Source organism: Rhagoletis pomonella, unplaced genomic scaffold (genome assembly GCF_013731165.1).
Source record: "Rhagoletis pomonella isolate Grant_MI unplaced genomic scaffold, Rhpom_1.0 Rhpom_scaffold_00002, whole genome shotgun sequence".
In the NCBI taxonomy this organism is placed as follows: Eukaryota; Metazoa; Arthropoda; class Insecta; order Diptera; family Tephritidae; genus Rhagoletis; species Rhagoletis pomonella.
Window position 1 is genome coordinate 112498168 of NW_023458556.1, and position 17037 is coordinate 112515204.

Below are 17037 nucleotides of genomic sequence, written 5' to 3' on the forward strand. Positions count from 1 at the left end.
TGATTTGGCTGAAATATCACTAAATATTTATAAAAATCTATATCTACATATTCAAATATTTCGTTGTTTACTTCCATTTTTTTACAAGTATAAGGTTCTTTGCTTTCACCGCTTTCTGTTTTTGTTTGCACATGCAAATCAGTTGATCGTTTGACACTTTTCATGAACTTACAGGAAAAAAAACTCCGGACTAAATCCTGTAACTTCTGACTAGGAACAGTTGCTCAGTTACTCTCTCAAAAGTGTTCCCACTTACAGGTTTTATGTATATATAATCGCGCGCTGTGATTTTGATTCAAAATCAACATTTGAAAACACATTTACATGTATAGCTATAGCTCAGTGTGCAAAGACGCTTGATACAATTGGTTGCTGCCAAGAGGGTCCGGGTTCAATTACCATCAGACGACGGAACATAAAATTAAATTTGTTTTCCTTCTTAACTACGAAAAAGCATCTGTGCACTTCACAACGACATATTTTATAACGTATGTAGGTACATATTCAAATTCAATACGAGTTGGGTTGGTGCTCTTTCATATGCGTATTTTTTTAAATTTAGCTCGTTTTTTTTTAATTTGTAAAATTTGTTTCCCTCAGTGCACTGATACAGAATTGGAATTAGAGTGTGTTTAGGATTAGTTCTAGGATAAATATTGCAGAAAACCGTGCAGGCAATAAATGTATCTTTAACAACGAATGTGTGTTTGGTCTCACAATTTTCTAAACTGTGTACTGCACACTACCTAACATCAGATGAATGATATCACCGATAGTTACGGTGACCATCCGCTCTGTTTTTTGCAGGACCGTACTGTTTTTCAAAGGTCGGTCCTGCGTAGTTTTCCAAACCTGAAAAACCTGAAAAAGTACTGGTTTTTTCCAAGTGTCCTGCATTTGTCCCGCATTTTATTCGTTATTTTAAAATTTTCGGACAATGGATGGATTTTTTCAAAAAAGTGTTTTTTGGTACTTTTCGTAGCTTTTTTTCAATATCTCATGAAAAAATCTCCCAATCAACGTAAGCGACTTACAGCTCGAAGGGTATTGATGTGCCTCTTACCAAAATATATAACTTGTGGCGACTTCAATGAAAATTATTAGTGCTACAGGCGACCATTTGCATTTTGTCGTCAAAGTCGAAAAAAGTGAGATTTTCAATCAAATGCGCAGTTTCATTTGATTTTTTTCATTAAAAATTCGAAGAAAGAAGATATATCACTACAGTAAATTTTGAGCCAAAGATAATGAAAATCGGATTAGCGCAATCTGCACAAATTATATGTTTTTGTAAAGGGCACTTTGTCGTTTACGTCGATTCATGACGTCGATTTTTGACAAGTAACTGCGAAAAGTACCAAAAAACATAAAAAAGGGTATTGTTTTCGTTTTGAACGACTCAAAATTTGCCTATAAAATAATCTTTTAAAGATTTTCACTTTTCGTGTAAGCTATTTTAATTATAATATGTTTTACTATACTTTTATAAATATTCATGTAAAAAAGATTAATATCGATGAAGAAAACGATTCATTTTTAAAGTTTAAAATGTATTAAGAATTTAGAATCATAAATACGCTTTAAATATTTTTTACTACGTAAATATACAGCTATGGACACATAAATGGCACAATTGTTTAGGTCTACTTTCTTATGCTATAATATCGTTAATATTTTTAATAATCAAAAAGCGTTTGGTGTTTTCTAAAAGTATATTTCTCACGTCTAATAATAATACAAACTCAAGTTCGAATTCATTAATAAAACAACAAAAATTATGAAAATGTGAAAAAGTGGTGAAATGAACTGGACATATAAATGGCAAAACCTGAAAAAAGAGGGAAAATCGAGTTAAAACTGTTTTTATATCTAGTTTTTTTCTGTACAAACATTTCAATCGTTAATATTTTGTGCTGTAGCCTTTATTTTTAATGACTGCTTCACATCTGCGATTCATACTCTCCACGAGTTTTTCACACTTGATTTTAGGTATGGCATACCAAGTTTCCTGAACGGCAGACCAAAGATCGTCCAAATTTTTATAATTTTTTTTTTTGCAATTTCAATCTTGACTTCATTCCATGGGTTTTCAATGGGATTTAAGTCAGGACTCTGGGCTGGCCAATCTAAAACATCGATCTTCTCTGCACTAAACCAATTCTTGAATAGCTTGGAGGAGTGTTTTGGGTCATTGTCCTGCATAAATTTCCATTTAATTAGCATGCTATCGAAGGCATATGGTTCCATATGGTGTTTCAAAATGTCCAAGTACTGAAACTTGTACATTTTTCCGTTTATCCGTACGAGCGGCCCTATGCCATGCCAAGTGCCCAAACCATAATGTTTCCGCCCCCGTGTTTTACAGTCTTCTGGGTGAACCTTGGATTATATTCTTGGCATATGGGGCGATGAACAAATATTCTTCCATCTGGTCTTATCCTGTTGATCTTCGGTTCGTCACTCCGCTGCACGTTTTTCCAAAAATTTAAGCCTTCTTCTTGATGGGCTTTGGCGAAGTTCAATTGCTTTGAAATGTTTTTTTTTTGACAGCAGTGGCTTCTTCCTGGAAATGCGCCCAAACAAGTTTGCTTCATTTAACCGTCTTCTGACAAGCCTGGAGGATATTTTTGTGCTCAACGACTGGTTGATATCCGATGCTATTTGTCGGGATGACTTGAATGGATCATTTTTTACCATTCGTATTATAGCAGCATCCGTACGCGCGTCTGTCTTTCGAGATCTGGGCTTCCGAATTTTGCCGTTGACCAATACATCGGGGTTCTCCACAAATGAATTAATTGCATTGTATACTTTTTTGCGAGAAGTATTCAAGATTTTAGCAATTTCTGCCACTTTCTGCCCTCCTTCATGCATTTTCCATATGATTCGTCTCTCTTCAATTGTAGTATGTTTTCCTGATCCCATTTTCTATTGCTTTTTTCCTCAAAACACTTTTAATACAGAACAATTATCCAACTTTGAAAATATCGTGCACTTCTCTTGAAAGTTTCGCGGGTACTGCGTATGCCAAGTAGTTTGTGCCATTTATGTGTCCACTCAAAATTAGCACTGTTTACACAAAATTGATAACGGTAAACAACAAGCAAAACCTAACGGGATATTTGAGCGCCGCACATTTGAGAGCTATTGCGGCACCAAGTTGGATGCAAAAATTTCACATTATGATCAACTTTCAGTTGAAAAATTTTTACATTTTGTTCAAATCTAATTTTGTGCCATTTCTGTGTCCATAGCTGTATGTAGTAGGGATGTTGCGAATGTGGAATTTTAGACATCCGCGGATGCGAATGTTTAAAAGCTAACATCCGCGGATGCGAATGCGGATGTCAAGTATTTTAAGAAAAAATTAGGTGAGTACATTAGGAGATTTAGGTAAATAAAAAATTTATAATTTTTAATAATGTTTTTTTTTTTTTTTATTTAGTACTTAAATTAAAAATTTGGAACGTTGTATTTAATAAAGAGTAATTTTGCTGCCTTTTCGGGTTACAGCCTGTTTCTTAAAGGGTCGTAAATCAAACCTGCGCCACTAAATAACTACTCGCTCGAGGCGACAAAATTTAAGAACTTGAAGTTTGAAAAAATTGTAAATTATTTCGATTGAGAGGACTTTCAGTTATTTTTTTATTGCGGTGCAATAATTCCTTTTTGAGGATTGCATTGGGGCTGCAAATGTCGAATATATGGCGGACTTTCATCTTCTCAATATAGCATCATGGCAAGATCGTTGTTTAAGCACCGTTGTTTTCCAATTTTGAGAACCAATTCTTTATAATATAATGTCTTCTGTGACTGGTTTGAAAAATGTGTGCTTATAGCGAGGTTCTAAATAGGTGGATATGGCAAATAAATTTTTATTTTCTAGGAATGAAAATTTCGGAGAAAATTATATTTTGAAATCGTGGCTGCCAACCAAATTACATAGTTTTATTTCTTGTTATTTTGTTGAAAAGGCGCCCCGTTTTTACAATTATTTGAATTATTGGATCACGGACGATGAAGGTCTCAGATCTGCTTAGTTCCCGGGTGACTTCTTGGAAAAGTTCACCTGTAATGAATAGCTTTTAATTAATTTTTTTATTAGCTGAGCTCGACTTTTCCTAGTTGCAGGCAGTCACAATTAATTACTCACCGCTGTCGGTAACACAAGCCATTAATTCCGTTTTGTTGTCAAATAGTTTTTCTTTGATATTTCGAGGCAAATTAACACAAATTTTCAACACATCGTTAATGTAGTATAGGTAGGGCGTATTTCCCATTATCGCTGAAATGCAAAAAAGTCACAACTAACTAAAATTTTTTATTGCATAAAACGATGTGGGGACTTATGATTCGATGAAATGCATCATAATCAATCAAAAACTGAAATTTTAGTTAGTTACGGCTTTTTGTATTTCAGCGGCGATGTGAGTTACGCCCTTTCCATATCATACTAACGATATATTGCATGCCAAGTCCCACTCCTCAATAGATATTAAATTCGCCTTGAATAAATTCTTATTGGATTTGTGAACTTGGTTGTCAACTTATTCACATATCATTTTATATGTATTTCGATCCGTGCTAATTTTGACAATTAGCACAAAATTAAAATAAATGTTATTGTTTTCGAACTGATAGACTAATATAAGGAAACACGGAACTTAATCATAATAAGTTTTGTGAGAAAAAAAATTACCCTTATCTAAGAAAAAGTAGAAAAACACTAGCGATGCATCCAGTATTTTCAACAGACCTTTGACAAATAATATTCGATAGTTACATAATTCTTACCTAATTGAAGGTCATCTTTTAACGCACAAATATTCGATTCTCTTTATAGCTAGACGTTGAACATTTCCGCTGGAAATACCTTTTAAAGAATCTTACTCTTTGACTTTAAATTATAAAAGAAGTGGAACGTAGGGGGACAATTTTAAAGTAGCATCTCCACAAGAAAAAATGTTGGCTACAATTTATCATTTTGTTCGCCAGATATACGTTTTGACAGTGCACTTGCACAATATTCGCATTCGCAAAAGCTCCGCATTGATTATTGCGAATGCAAATTTTAAAATTAATGCGGAAGCTCCGCAGTTGCGAATGCGAATGCGAATATTCGCAACAACCCTGATATGTAGGCATATTTTTGAAAAATTGTCCTTCATTTTGAATCCATATTTATGATCACCGTACCGATAGTTGACCTTTTAGAACATAAATACCTACTTAAGTCCCACCAAGACTCAAAAATATATTTACAATTAGTGTCATCTGAGAATCAAGGAGTAAAAAGAAGTGCAACTGTCAAAACATATTTGATGTAGTATGCAAATGGAAAGGAATTGAAAAGTAAGGAAGTCATAAGGCGATTTGGCAAATCTTAAGCGCGGAAATGGCCTGAGTCAGGTGCGTATGGGGTTTGTGAGCGAGAGTACAGCGAAGGGTTACGAGTATGTTGATGTAGTAGACTACAGAGAAAACTGCCGTTGCATTACATCCAAGTGGAGGTTTAAGCATTCATATACTTCATTTATATTTGATTCATCTTACTTTGTCGGATATCTTCATTTGTTTTTTAAAAAGCCGCCTGCCTATTTTCACATGTGCTTGCCATATTGGTAATGTGAGACCTTATCGTTGGCGTATGAACATTATTGCCGCAGCAGTAATGCAACTTCATTGGCGGCGATCAAGCACTGTGCGGCATCTGCCATTCGCAGCTGTCACTCCAACAACGCGGAATAAAGGCCCGTTTACATACAACTTTGGCGTTGCGTTGGCGTTGGCGTTGGTTTGACAGAACGCACGTTAAAAGTATGCTTGCTACAATGAACGCTTGGCGGCGAATCCTTGGGCCACTAAATTAACATATTAACGACAGATAAATTAATATTTCATATCAATAATTGCATTAAAAACGATATTTCTTGCCCGCACTTGATTAAAAAGGAAAAATATTTCACATAATTTTATTTATTCGCAACAGCTGACGAGCGACGCACGCGAAAAGTTGAGAGTTGGCCATCTTTTTGCTTTGTGTTGGCGTGAGCGTTGTCGAATTTTGGCTATGTGGACGGCTGCATTTGAATTCATGTATTCATAGTCAGCTGTTGAAGCGACGCCAACGCCAACGCAACGCCAAAGTTCTATGTAAACGGGCCTTAAGTCATTTCATACAACGCATTGATCTATGGGCATTTGCTGGTGGTTGGCGGTCACCGTTTAACTGTTGTTGATTGCAAGCAGCTTGACTGCCATTAGTGCGGTTAACAATTTTCCGCTTCTCAAGGCGGCAAGTGCAAATAAAACAATCAAATAGTAAAAAGAGTACAGAATAGTCGTGAGGAACGAAATACGATGAGAAAATAAGAAACAAGTGTACAAAAAGTTTTCACACACAGACACTCATATAAGGCGTATTTTTTTGTTCAGCAACTGCACTCTCCCCGCTGTGTAATAAAATCAAACACATTGCCGGGCGAAATTCGTAAAAACCTCGCACGATTTTCACACTTGCGGCACGAGAGTCGCGGCTGAATTTTATGACTTTACCAAATGACCGCTTTAGCATCTTGCAGCGAATGGTTATTCTATTTATTGTATTTCGCTTTTAGTTAGGCCGCACATCAAGAGTGCCAGCGCCTTCGTTTGTGCGCGTGAATATATGTATGTGTTTGTACATACCTATGTATGTATATATGCCCGAAAGACAATCAACGCGTAATGACAATTTTCAGTCATTTTATTTGATTATAAATGCGCACATTGGAACCAATATTAATTCAATCTGCTAGACGGCGAGTCATTCATCGTCAACTAGCAATCTAGCCCTGGCACAGTGGCGGCGGCATACATCAAAGCGGTCAGCGATCGTATCGCGCACTCTGTCGTGCAAAATTCATTGATTCTGCGGCCGAGATGTGAACACTCAAGTGTACGATAGCTGCGCGCTGATAGCTGTGATAGCGCACGTTAGATACGCGCGCCGGTTTTTACTGTATCTCGCGCTGTCAGCGAAAACTAGCGTTTCTTCCGGCTATCCGGCACAGGTAGCAGCAGGGCAAATGCGAATTAAAAATTCATAAGCCACTCTATAGTGAAATAAGATTAATTTGATTCAGCGTCAAATGGAGGTTTGCAATTTGCAATTAAAGCATTGGCGGTTTTCGCGCTAGCATCATTAGCGCTTTCAAGCGAATTTACTTTGTGACTTTTAGACATGTGATCCACTGCGTTGCATAAACTTAATCAGCGCTTTTGGAAATAAAACTAAAATTGACATGCAGATAGACCTCGCTAAACAGCTGAGACCACCAGGCGCTTCATTAAACAAAAAATAAAAACTGAATGAAATCAGATGCATGATCAAAATAAACTTTAAAATCTTGCAGACTAATGTCGATCAGCGGCAAAAATTCAAACAAATATAACCAGATTTTGTCTAAAATTTACGAGCAATTGAAATTCCCACAGACAAAGCAGCAGTCAATAAAAATCACATAAAATAATCACTGAACCAAAATCGAAACTCAAAGTAGCCGAACTTTGCGTAGGCTGATAATTTTTCTGACGAGATTTTGATTTAATTTTCATTATTTTATTGACTTTTTGTAGTCCCCAATTTTAATCTGCAAAAAAAAAGAATCGTCTATCAATTAATTAATGTTTTTTTGGTTGACGCTTACTGGTTTTCAGTTCATTTTCAAAAGCAAGACACCGCATTTTGCATAATTTAAATGATTTCAGCGGAGAGATAAATCGAGTGATTATATTGATTTCCATTTTAAATCAATAATTCTGTTGTTGGCTATTTATATAGCGGAATATTTGACAAGGGAAAGAGATGACGGCACAGCATTCATTGATACAACTGTATATAAATAAAAGCCTGTAAAAACACAGAAACGTGCATAAAAGGCCTTATAAAGCTTTTCCCTGAGCCTTAGATGAAGAGCTTATTTGTATTATTGTTATTATTACCTTCCTTTTATTAGCTCGGGATGTAACTATGTAATATTGATGCGCCTAAAAGATGCAGCGATTTCTATTCTCAAGTTACATACTTGATGACAGTACGAATGGCAATTATAATAGGGAGGTTCTAGTTTTTAAACTATAACTTTATTTTGTTTAACGTTTAAACTTATTTCAACTATTAAATCGCTTGGAATCACAACGAAAACCTCTTATACGAAAACAAAGCGATTTGCGAATTCTCATATATTTCATTTATCCCGTACTTAGCATGTCTATGCACTTCTCAAATAGCGTTAGAAAAATGTATATTAAATTTACATTTTCTGTCATGCTCTTGGCACGATAGGCCACCAGCAGATGCCTAAAGCACGTCTCTCCATATTTAAGAGCAGGAACTCCTACATTGAAGCTGACAACAATATGAATGTCCAACATAAAATGGTCAAAATATTCGATCCATTAGATATTTTATTTATAAATATTTTAATCTAGAATTACCTCTGCCACTAACTCCCTTCTGGAATTATACCTGTCCTTTAGATTAAGAGTAAGGCACGGAGTACATTAGAGCGATACGACACGCGATACCATATGCGGCGTGATAGAAAACAGTGTCGCTCGGTACTTTTCGTCCGATACCAAGTAAGTTATCGGAAGAAAGTACTTGTATCAGTGAAAATTTTATTAGCGGACTTTTATGTTTTAATCTAATTATTATTGTGAATAGCTAAAAATGTTTGGCAGTTTAGTTGCCAATGAAAATAAAGTCCTACAAAAAAGACCAATTATTATCTCATTATCGTGTCGCTAGCTTAAAGTGAAAAGTGGCTAAGTCCACTTTTTGTGAAAACTCATATGGCCCAAAACGCGGACTGTTACATTACATTTTGGCTCAAACTGCTTTTCAAAAACCGCTGAAACTCGCTAGAATACAGCTTTGGGATAATTTTTTTTCTTGCATCTGGAAGCATAAGTATGTGACATTATTTAATATATACTTAAAATATATTGTGACTCCTGTTTAGGAGTTATGAACGTTTCAACAGCGGACTGTTACATTACCATTTTTGGAAGTAATTTTTGAAGCTGCTTTATATTATCGAACAAGTCTGCTCTCCTAATAAAATGTCTTCAAAAGATGGTACACAGTTCATTAGCTTAAGAATGGAACTCTAGAACTACATATTAATTCACCTGATAATAATTATTTTGAGTTCAATATTTGCAAAAAAAATAGTCGGACTGTTACGTTGCACAAAAAGACTGTTACGTTACCTGTGCGATATACGAGTAGCCATAAGATTATAATTACGTTTTTAGATGGCTTGTAGTCTATTTTATGCAATAGGTAGCATGAATTCAGTATACTTGCGATTTGACACGTAATTTAAAGGAATTAAGAACGTGATAATTATGAATACTGATGTGAAAGTTTCTGATGTTGTGCAGCTGTAGGTCGTTTCCGAAGTAAATTTCTGCGTGCCTCCACCTCGAGCTTAGAACTGCGCCAAGACGTTGATGTTTTTAGCAGTTAAGTACACGAAAAACAGCTTTAATGGACCTTTTTGCTCTATACCATATAGCACTATTCTTACCCTTCAAAATGCGCCTTCGAGTGGTGCTTTACGATTTTTCCTTCAGAAACTATGCCCATTGGAAGATGACGTAATAAGCTAGAAAGCATATTCTTGGTTTGGCGATGTTATATTCGAGGATACGGCAGTTAAAGTGGCCGTAACTCTTGAACGAAAAATCTTACATCACCATTCGAGAGTGCATTTTGACGAATAAAAATAGTACTAGCAAAATAGGCGAAATAATTCCAATAGACTTTTATTATTTAATCGGAAAATATTATTCTTCTTTAATATTTTTAAATTATTTGTTTTGGGCTCGTTCCTTATTGAAATAATATAAGGGCGATTCCACCGTCACGGGTTGGACATTTGTATAGACAAAATTTTCTTTCTTGTTTAAATTTAAGTATAAAGTTCTCTACAATTCTACATTTTGATAAAGCTACACCTAATTGACTATTATAAGAGTTATTACAAAATACGAAAAAAATTCCAGCTTTCTTTTATATGCGAAAAATCTGATTTATTTCTTCTGTCACGGGTGGGACAAAAAAAAAGAACCTGCTTTTTGGAGCAGATATATTTTACGGAAACTCTGCGAATTTATTTCCCTTTGTCTGTGTGAACTTGATGTCTTATAATAAAACATAGAACCAGGAACACAAACAAAGCCAAAACTACAAAAAAATGATGGCTTTATTATACAAAAAAATCCGAAATTCCTCTGTCACGGGTGGAACAACGTTTGTCACGGGAAGGACACGCACAAATTTTTATACGAAAAGGAGCCTTTAGTGTGGTCCATATATAAAGATTAGTTATTAAAAAATATAAGAAGCCAAGTAGGGGTTAAATTCACTCACGTTTTATCTTAGAATGGTGCCTTTTATATAAAAGAATATGCTTAGCACCGTCAGCAAAAAAAATTATTAAAAATTAACGCGATTTCCTAGCGTCTTGAAATTTTCACTTTTACCTACTTAAATTTAATGAACTACATAACTGCATACCTAAAAATTCTAAACAAAAAGTTTAAAATTTTTGGGTGTAATTGTTAGTTTGTTGAATATTTATAATTTTTGTAAGAAGTTTGAAATGTAGATTTATGTGGTTCTGGTTAGGTAACGTGCTAGACATTTATAAAAAAAAAAACTATAAACATTAGATTAACAAAATAAAAAAGCAAAACTGGTCAAAATGTAACTTCACTTAATCAGCTGACCACCACAAGGGTATTTAGATAATGGACGAGTCCGCGCATCCCCCCTCCTCCCCTGCGTCCACCCCAACAAACAAATAAAGATTATCAGCCCAGTAAACCTACCTCTGACAACTGTCCCACACATAGCTGTCACGGGTGGGACATGCTTCTCTGTTGAATTATTCTTATCTAACAACGTGGAAACGACAATGCAATTGTGGTAAATATTTGCAATGAATTTCTAACATGTTGTAACAAACACGTAACACAACCTCAACTTCTGTAATTAAATATAACAACTTTTACCTTTTTTTTGTCACGGGTTGGACAAGACCAAGACTGCTTAACAATAACGCATAATATAGATTAAGCACTCACAAAATTTAATGTATAACACAACTTTATTAAAAGCAGATGAGTTCTACAATATATTTTTCTTACAAAACACTTAAATTATGAATCGCAAATTATTTGACAGTGCATTCAACACAACCTACTTTAAACTAAATCAAAAAATTTACTTAGAACTTGATTTCAAAACGTAAAAAAAGGTAATAAAAATGCATTTAAAGCTTTAATTTGTTATTTTTTGGTTGATTCAAGATTTTTACAAATGTTTTATCCACACGTTTGTTAGTTTTATAAAGAAAATAATTTTCGCACTGAGGTCCACTTTCCCATGGAACCTCCCATAATTATCACGTTTTTAATTTTTCTACGTAATTCTTATTTACTGAGCCTATATGAGTTAGGAAGAACATAGATTTTAATTATGGGACAATAACAAGTTGAATAGCTTACATTATTGCTTGCAAAATGAGCTCTCTCTCTAACTCTCTCTAAATAAAAAAAAACCTACCTGAAAATTCAATTAGTTAAAATAGTTTTCCACCGAAAATAAATGGATAATGAAGAGTATAAGGAACTATTTTATTTTTTTGTGAAAGAAGGCCGAAAATGCTCGAAGAAAACAAGATTTTCCCATTTTTTAGCCTGGTGGATTCTGCGCCAAAAAACTTTTTGATATTTTGGACTGTTACATTACATTAGCAAAAACGCGGCTGAAAAACAACAAAGCTGCTGGAGCTGACAGCCTGCCAGCTGAGCTATTCAAGTACGGCGGCGAGGAGTTGATAAGGTGCATGCATCAACTCTTGCGCAGAATATGGTCAGATGAACGCATGCCCGACGACTGGAATTTAAGTGTGCTCTGCCCAATCCACAAGAAAGGTGACCCCGCCATTCGCGCCAACTACCGCGAAATCAGCCTTCTAAGCATAGGTTACAAGGTCTTATCGAGCGTATTGTGTGATAGACTGAAGCCCACCGTGAGTGAAATGATTGGGCCTTACCAGTGTGGCTTTAGACCTGGGAAATCCACCATAGACCAGGTATTCACCCAAATCTTGGAAAAGACCCGCGAGAAAACGATCGACACTCACCACCTATTTGTCGACTTTAAAGCCGCTTTTTACAGCACTAAAAGGAGTTGCCTATACGCCACTATGTCTGAATTTTCCATCCCCTCAAAACTCATACGGCTGTGTAAAATGACGTTGAGCGATACCACCAGCTTCGTCAGAATTGCGAAAGACCTCTCCAAGCCGTTCGCCTCCAAACGGGGTTTCAGACAGGGCGAGTCCCTTTCATGTGACTTCTTTAATCTGATGTTGGAGAAGATAATATGAGCTGCAGAACTGAACCGCTCAGGAACAATTTACTACAAGAGCGTGCAATTGCTGGCTTATGACGATGACATCTACATCATCGGTAACAAAAACCGCGAAGTCTGTTCTGCCTTTTCCAAGTTGGATAAGGAAGCAAAGCGAGGACAAGGCGAAGTATCTCCTGTCATCAAACAAACAGTCAGCACATTCACGCCTTGACACCCACGTCACTGTTGACAGTTACAATTTAGAGAAAGTAGAGAATTTCGTTTACTTGGGAACCAGCATTAACACCGATAATAATGTCAGAATTGAAATCTAACGCAGAATCACTCTTGCCAACAAGTGCTACTTTGGACTGAGTAGGCAATTCAGGAGTAAAGTCCTCTCTCGAGGACGAAAACCACGCTCTATAAGTCACTCATCATGCCAGTGCTGGTATATGGCGCAGAAGCATGGACAATGACAACATCCGATGAGGCGGCTCTTGGAGTGTTTGAGAGAAAGATTTTGTGGAAGGTTTACGGGCCTTTACGCGTTGGCGACACCGAGTATCGCAGACGATGGAGCGATGAGCTGTATGAGCTATACAACGGCATGGACATAGTGCAGCGAATTAAAATACAGCGGCTCCGCTGGCTTGGTCATGTCGTTCGAATGGACACCGACGCTCCAGTTCTGAAAGTATTAAACTTGGAACCCGCTGGTGGTATCGGGGGAAGAGGGAGGCCCCACTGCAATGGAAAGATCAGGTGAAGAAAACCTTGGCTTCTCTTGGCGTTTCCAATTAGCGTCAGTTGGCACAGAAGAGAAACGACTGGCGTGCTTTGCTGAGCTCGGCCAAAATAGCTTAGGCGGTTACAGCGCCAAAAAAGAAGAAGAAGAAGACATTACATTAAAAAACACTGCCGACTTTGTTTTCATATAGAAAGCTAGTCACTGATATTTTGTCGAATACTTTTTTTAGTAACTTCAAAGTAATACTAGGCAAGCGAAGAGAGGCAAGTATAATGCATAAAAGTGGTGGTCCTTAAATATAAACTACCCTTTAGTTTTATGTTGTGCTTTTTTAATTTTCATTAATTAAAAGGTGTCTCAGGATTAGGTGAATTTTTATGTTTGAGAGAAGAAGACGTCTCTAAAATGATTAACTAACCTGCTTGTTTTATATCTTCCCGTTTATATTCTATTAAAGGCAAATCGATAAGCTCACAAAAAATTCGAAACCTTTTTGTTTGCAACGGAATCTTCTGCAAAATTCTTGAAGGAAATGTTTTGAAAAGTTTTTCCCTCCCCTCTAAATTTTCTACAAATGGACTTAGCAACTTTTCACTCTAAGCTAGCGATATGAAGGCCTACACTATACTGTAATTTTGTCGGCCAAAAATTATCAATATGATTACTTCTTTAAGAGATATACCATTGCTACTCCGCAAAAATGCAAAAATTCATAGATATGTATGTGATATCGTTCTTTTACACAAACAATTCTTATATACGTACAAATATCGATATAAGCCCGATTCTAAGTAGGTATCGATACTTTCTTTCGATGCTACTTCCAAGTAGAGGTATCGATACTTCCATGGTATCGTTTTATCCCTACACATAGGCGACATATGTCGCTCCATTGTCGCTGTCGTCAAGTGTACACAGTTTTCATCGCTTCCTACCAATTCCCACGTACTCAGCATGTCGATGTCGATTTCATATCGTATCGCGTATCGTATCGCTCTAATGTGCACCGTACCTAAATGGCTCAATAATATCCAGAAATGTGACGTCACAGTCCCATCTGCAAAGCGCCACGCCCATGCATACTGAACCCATTTGCTATGCTAAGCTCATAATTGTCGAAGGTGAGCTTTATTGCACATCATAACGTTAGATTTTTCTATCCTGCTTGCTTATCACTTGGTAAAATGACTCATTCTCGAACAATTCAACATTCATTAATTAATAGTTGCCATAATTTATGCGAACTAGTTATGCAAATGTCAGCATATAAGCCCATGAATCTTTGTGGTTGGAGCAGAGGCAGGTAAGATTAAATAAAGCAGAAAATTCGGACATATGTATGCAGGTTGGTTTTTATTTAAGGCCTGTATGCAGCTCTCAAGAAAAGCAAAAACTCCAAATAAAATGACGTACAAGAAATCGAGCCCTAACCGCCAAAATAACGTAAGCGGCATTTTTTTTTTAAACTTTCTTTTTGATGCAGAAATATTTCTAGAGCATCTAGATGTATTTCTGCATCAAAAAGAAAATTTTGAAAAAAATGTCGTTTACGTTATTTTGGCGGTTAGGGCTCGAAATGCCTAACAAAGAAATTAATTAAGAAATTTGCTACGCTTTCTAATACGGGTTTCTAAAGTTTTTTTGTGAAAAAAGAGCTCAAGGCAACCCATGCTTGCAACAGAAATATATGCCCGTTCCATTATTTCATGTGGAAATAGCGAGCCAACAGGCTGCTGAAGTATCAGTTGTCAAAATTCCTTGGACACACACACGAAATAATGGCAATTTTTTCTTGACCGATTTCTTGAGAGCTGCATACCAGCCATTAAGCAGTAATAGCTTTCAAGTAAACTGGGATGAATAGAAAACCCGTTCGTTGATTCGTTCGCTAGCGGAAACATTGAGATCATTTTACCCTCAATATATATTTGTGTGATATAAACAGTAGCTGCAAAAAAAAATCTGACAATCACATATAGCAGGGGTCGGCACATTCAAGCGATTCAAAACTGAGACTGTGTGCGCTAAATGCACTGCTTAGCTGCCGTTCTTCGTATACGTGTGAAACACACATGTGCTCAGAGAGCGCTCAGTGAGCTATGGCCTGCCGACCACTGGCATATAGCATAAATATGTGTATACATATGGATGTGATCATTAGAGTGTGGCTTACTTATTTACATATGTGATGGTCTGTTATTTTTTTTTTTAAATTTATATGCTTTTTTACAAGACTCATGCCCGATTTCACCAATAAATTTTAAATGCATCATCCCCAGTTTCACCAATTAATTTTAAAATGCATCACAATGTTAAAATTTCAAATGACAAACCGGGAATCAGACTGTTAATATTTAAAATAGAAAATTTCCTAAAATTCGTCTTATTTTAAATTTTAAGAGTTTAATAAATTTTAAAATTTATTTTAATTTCATAAAATTTCATTGTAATTTTCATAAAATTACTAATATTGTATCATAGGTTTATATACGATTTCAAAATAAAAATAAAAACCGTTTGTTTTTTATAAAAATATCAAAAAAATATATTCATCTACAAAAAAATTTCAACGACCCTAATAAACTTACCAATTTATTGAGAAGGAAAATGTAAACAGCAATAAAAGCATGGAAGTTCACAAAACCATGGTAATAGTCCCCAGCGAATAACAACAACAACAGTTATGTAAGCAGACTACCATCAGCAACTTAAGCGTTCGGGGAGTGCTAGCAGAGCTCTACCTAAAGTTACAAATGTACTCGCCTAAGCCATGTTGAGTAGTTGCAGCATCAAGTTGAATGCTACAATGCAAACGTCAATTGCGCTTACATTGAATGAGGTAGCTTCTGTTGTTGTTATTGTTATTGTTACTGCGGCGGCTGTCGGTGTCGGTGTAATTCAATTGAACAGCCATGTCAGCGGCCGGCAGACCGCAAAATGTGAAACACGAACGTCGACCTTACAGACTACAAACTCGTATAAATAGACCCCTTTCGACTTGAATCTTTAGAAGTATGGCTTAATATTGTTGTTGCTCCTGCTTTTTGCTTGTCATTCTTCAAATGCTATCAGCATCTTTGGTTTCGCCAAGCATTTTACATTATTGGCTGATTTGCTTTCCTTTGGTAAGTCGATTTTATTTTGCCGTTTGCAGATTATCTTATTGTCGATTATTTATGGTTTATTGCTGGTCAAAGGCGCGTGCACACGTTCACTGTAGGTATAAGCTGCGGTAAATTTGTTTCTCATTGCAGTAGAATTAACTAGCATTTTATTGATTTGCCGCTTGGTCTGGTGCATTGCTTTTCATTTCCACTTTTCAACTTCATCCCCAACTCCAACTCCTATTTCGACTCTGACGTCAACTTCAACTTCAACTTTTCAACATTGCAAATTTTGGCTCTGAATGACAGCCAACACGAATGAGTCAGTGCGGCATGAAAAGATTTTTAACTTCTGCGAGTTTATGTGTATGGATGTCACATGTGTTGTTGCGTACGTAAGCAGCACGTCGTGTTGGAGACTACTTTTCCTTGCATGCCAAATGTTCATTTCATCAAGATATACGTACATACTTACATTGCCGTTGTAAGTACACCATGTTGTTGGTTGTTTGCAGCGTTGACTGCCCCTGTCATTGGCACTTTGACAGTAAACGTCAATTAAACGTGGATATATGCGAGCAGTGAATTCTACTGGGACAACGGCTGTCAGCGAAATGCGAATGTAGATCCTTCAACAAGCGAGGATTCATTGAAAAGAGTGAATGAGAGGTGCAAAATGCAAGGAACAAAAGGGTAAAGAAGATTATTTCGAATGATGCTCTGTTGTGCATATACCGCCGCTGAAGGTGTTTATGTTGATGAATTTAAAT

The 17037-nt window shown here is 36.3% G+C and overlaps 1 protein-coding gene across 1 annotated transcript in view; it reads right to left on the minus strand.

Moving 5' to 3' along the window:
* LOC118757081 (histone-lysine N-methyltransferase SETMAR-like) overlaps positions 1 to 16801 on the minus strand; it is a 22738-nt gene extending 5937 nt beyond the window's left edge. The window contains exon 1 of the mRNA XM_036491818.1: positions 16743 to 16801. Within this exon, the coding sequence (XP_036347711.1) occupies positions 16743 to 16801 (59 nt within the window). The remainder of the gene's footprint in view (positions 1 to 16742) is intronic.
* Positions 16802 to 17037: the final 236 nt, after the last annotated feature.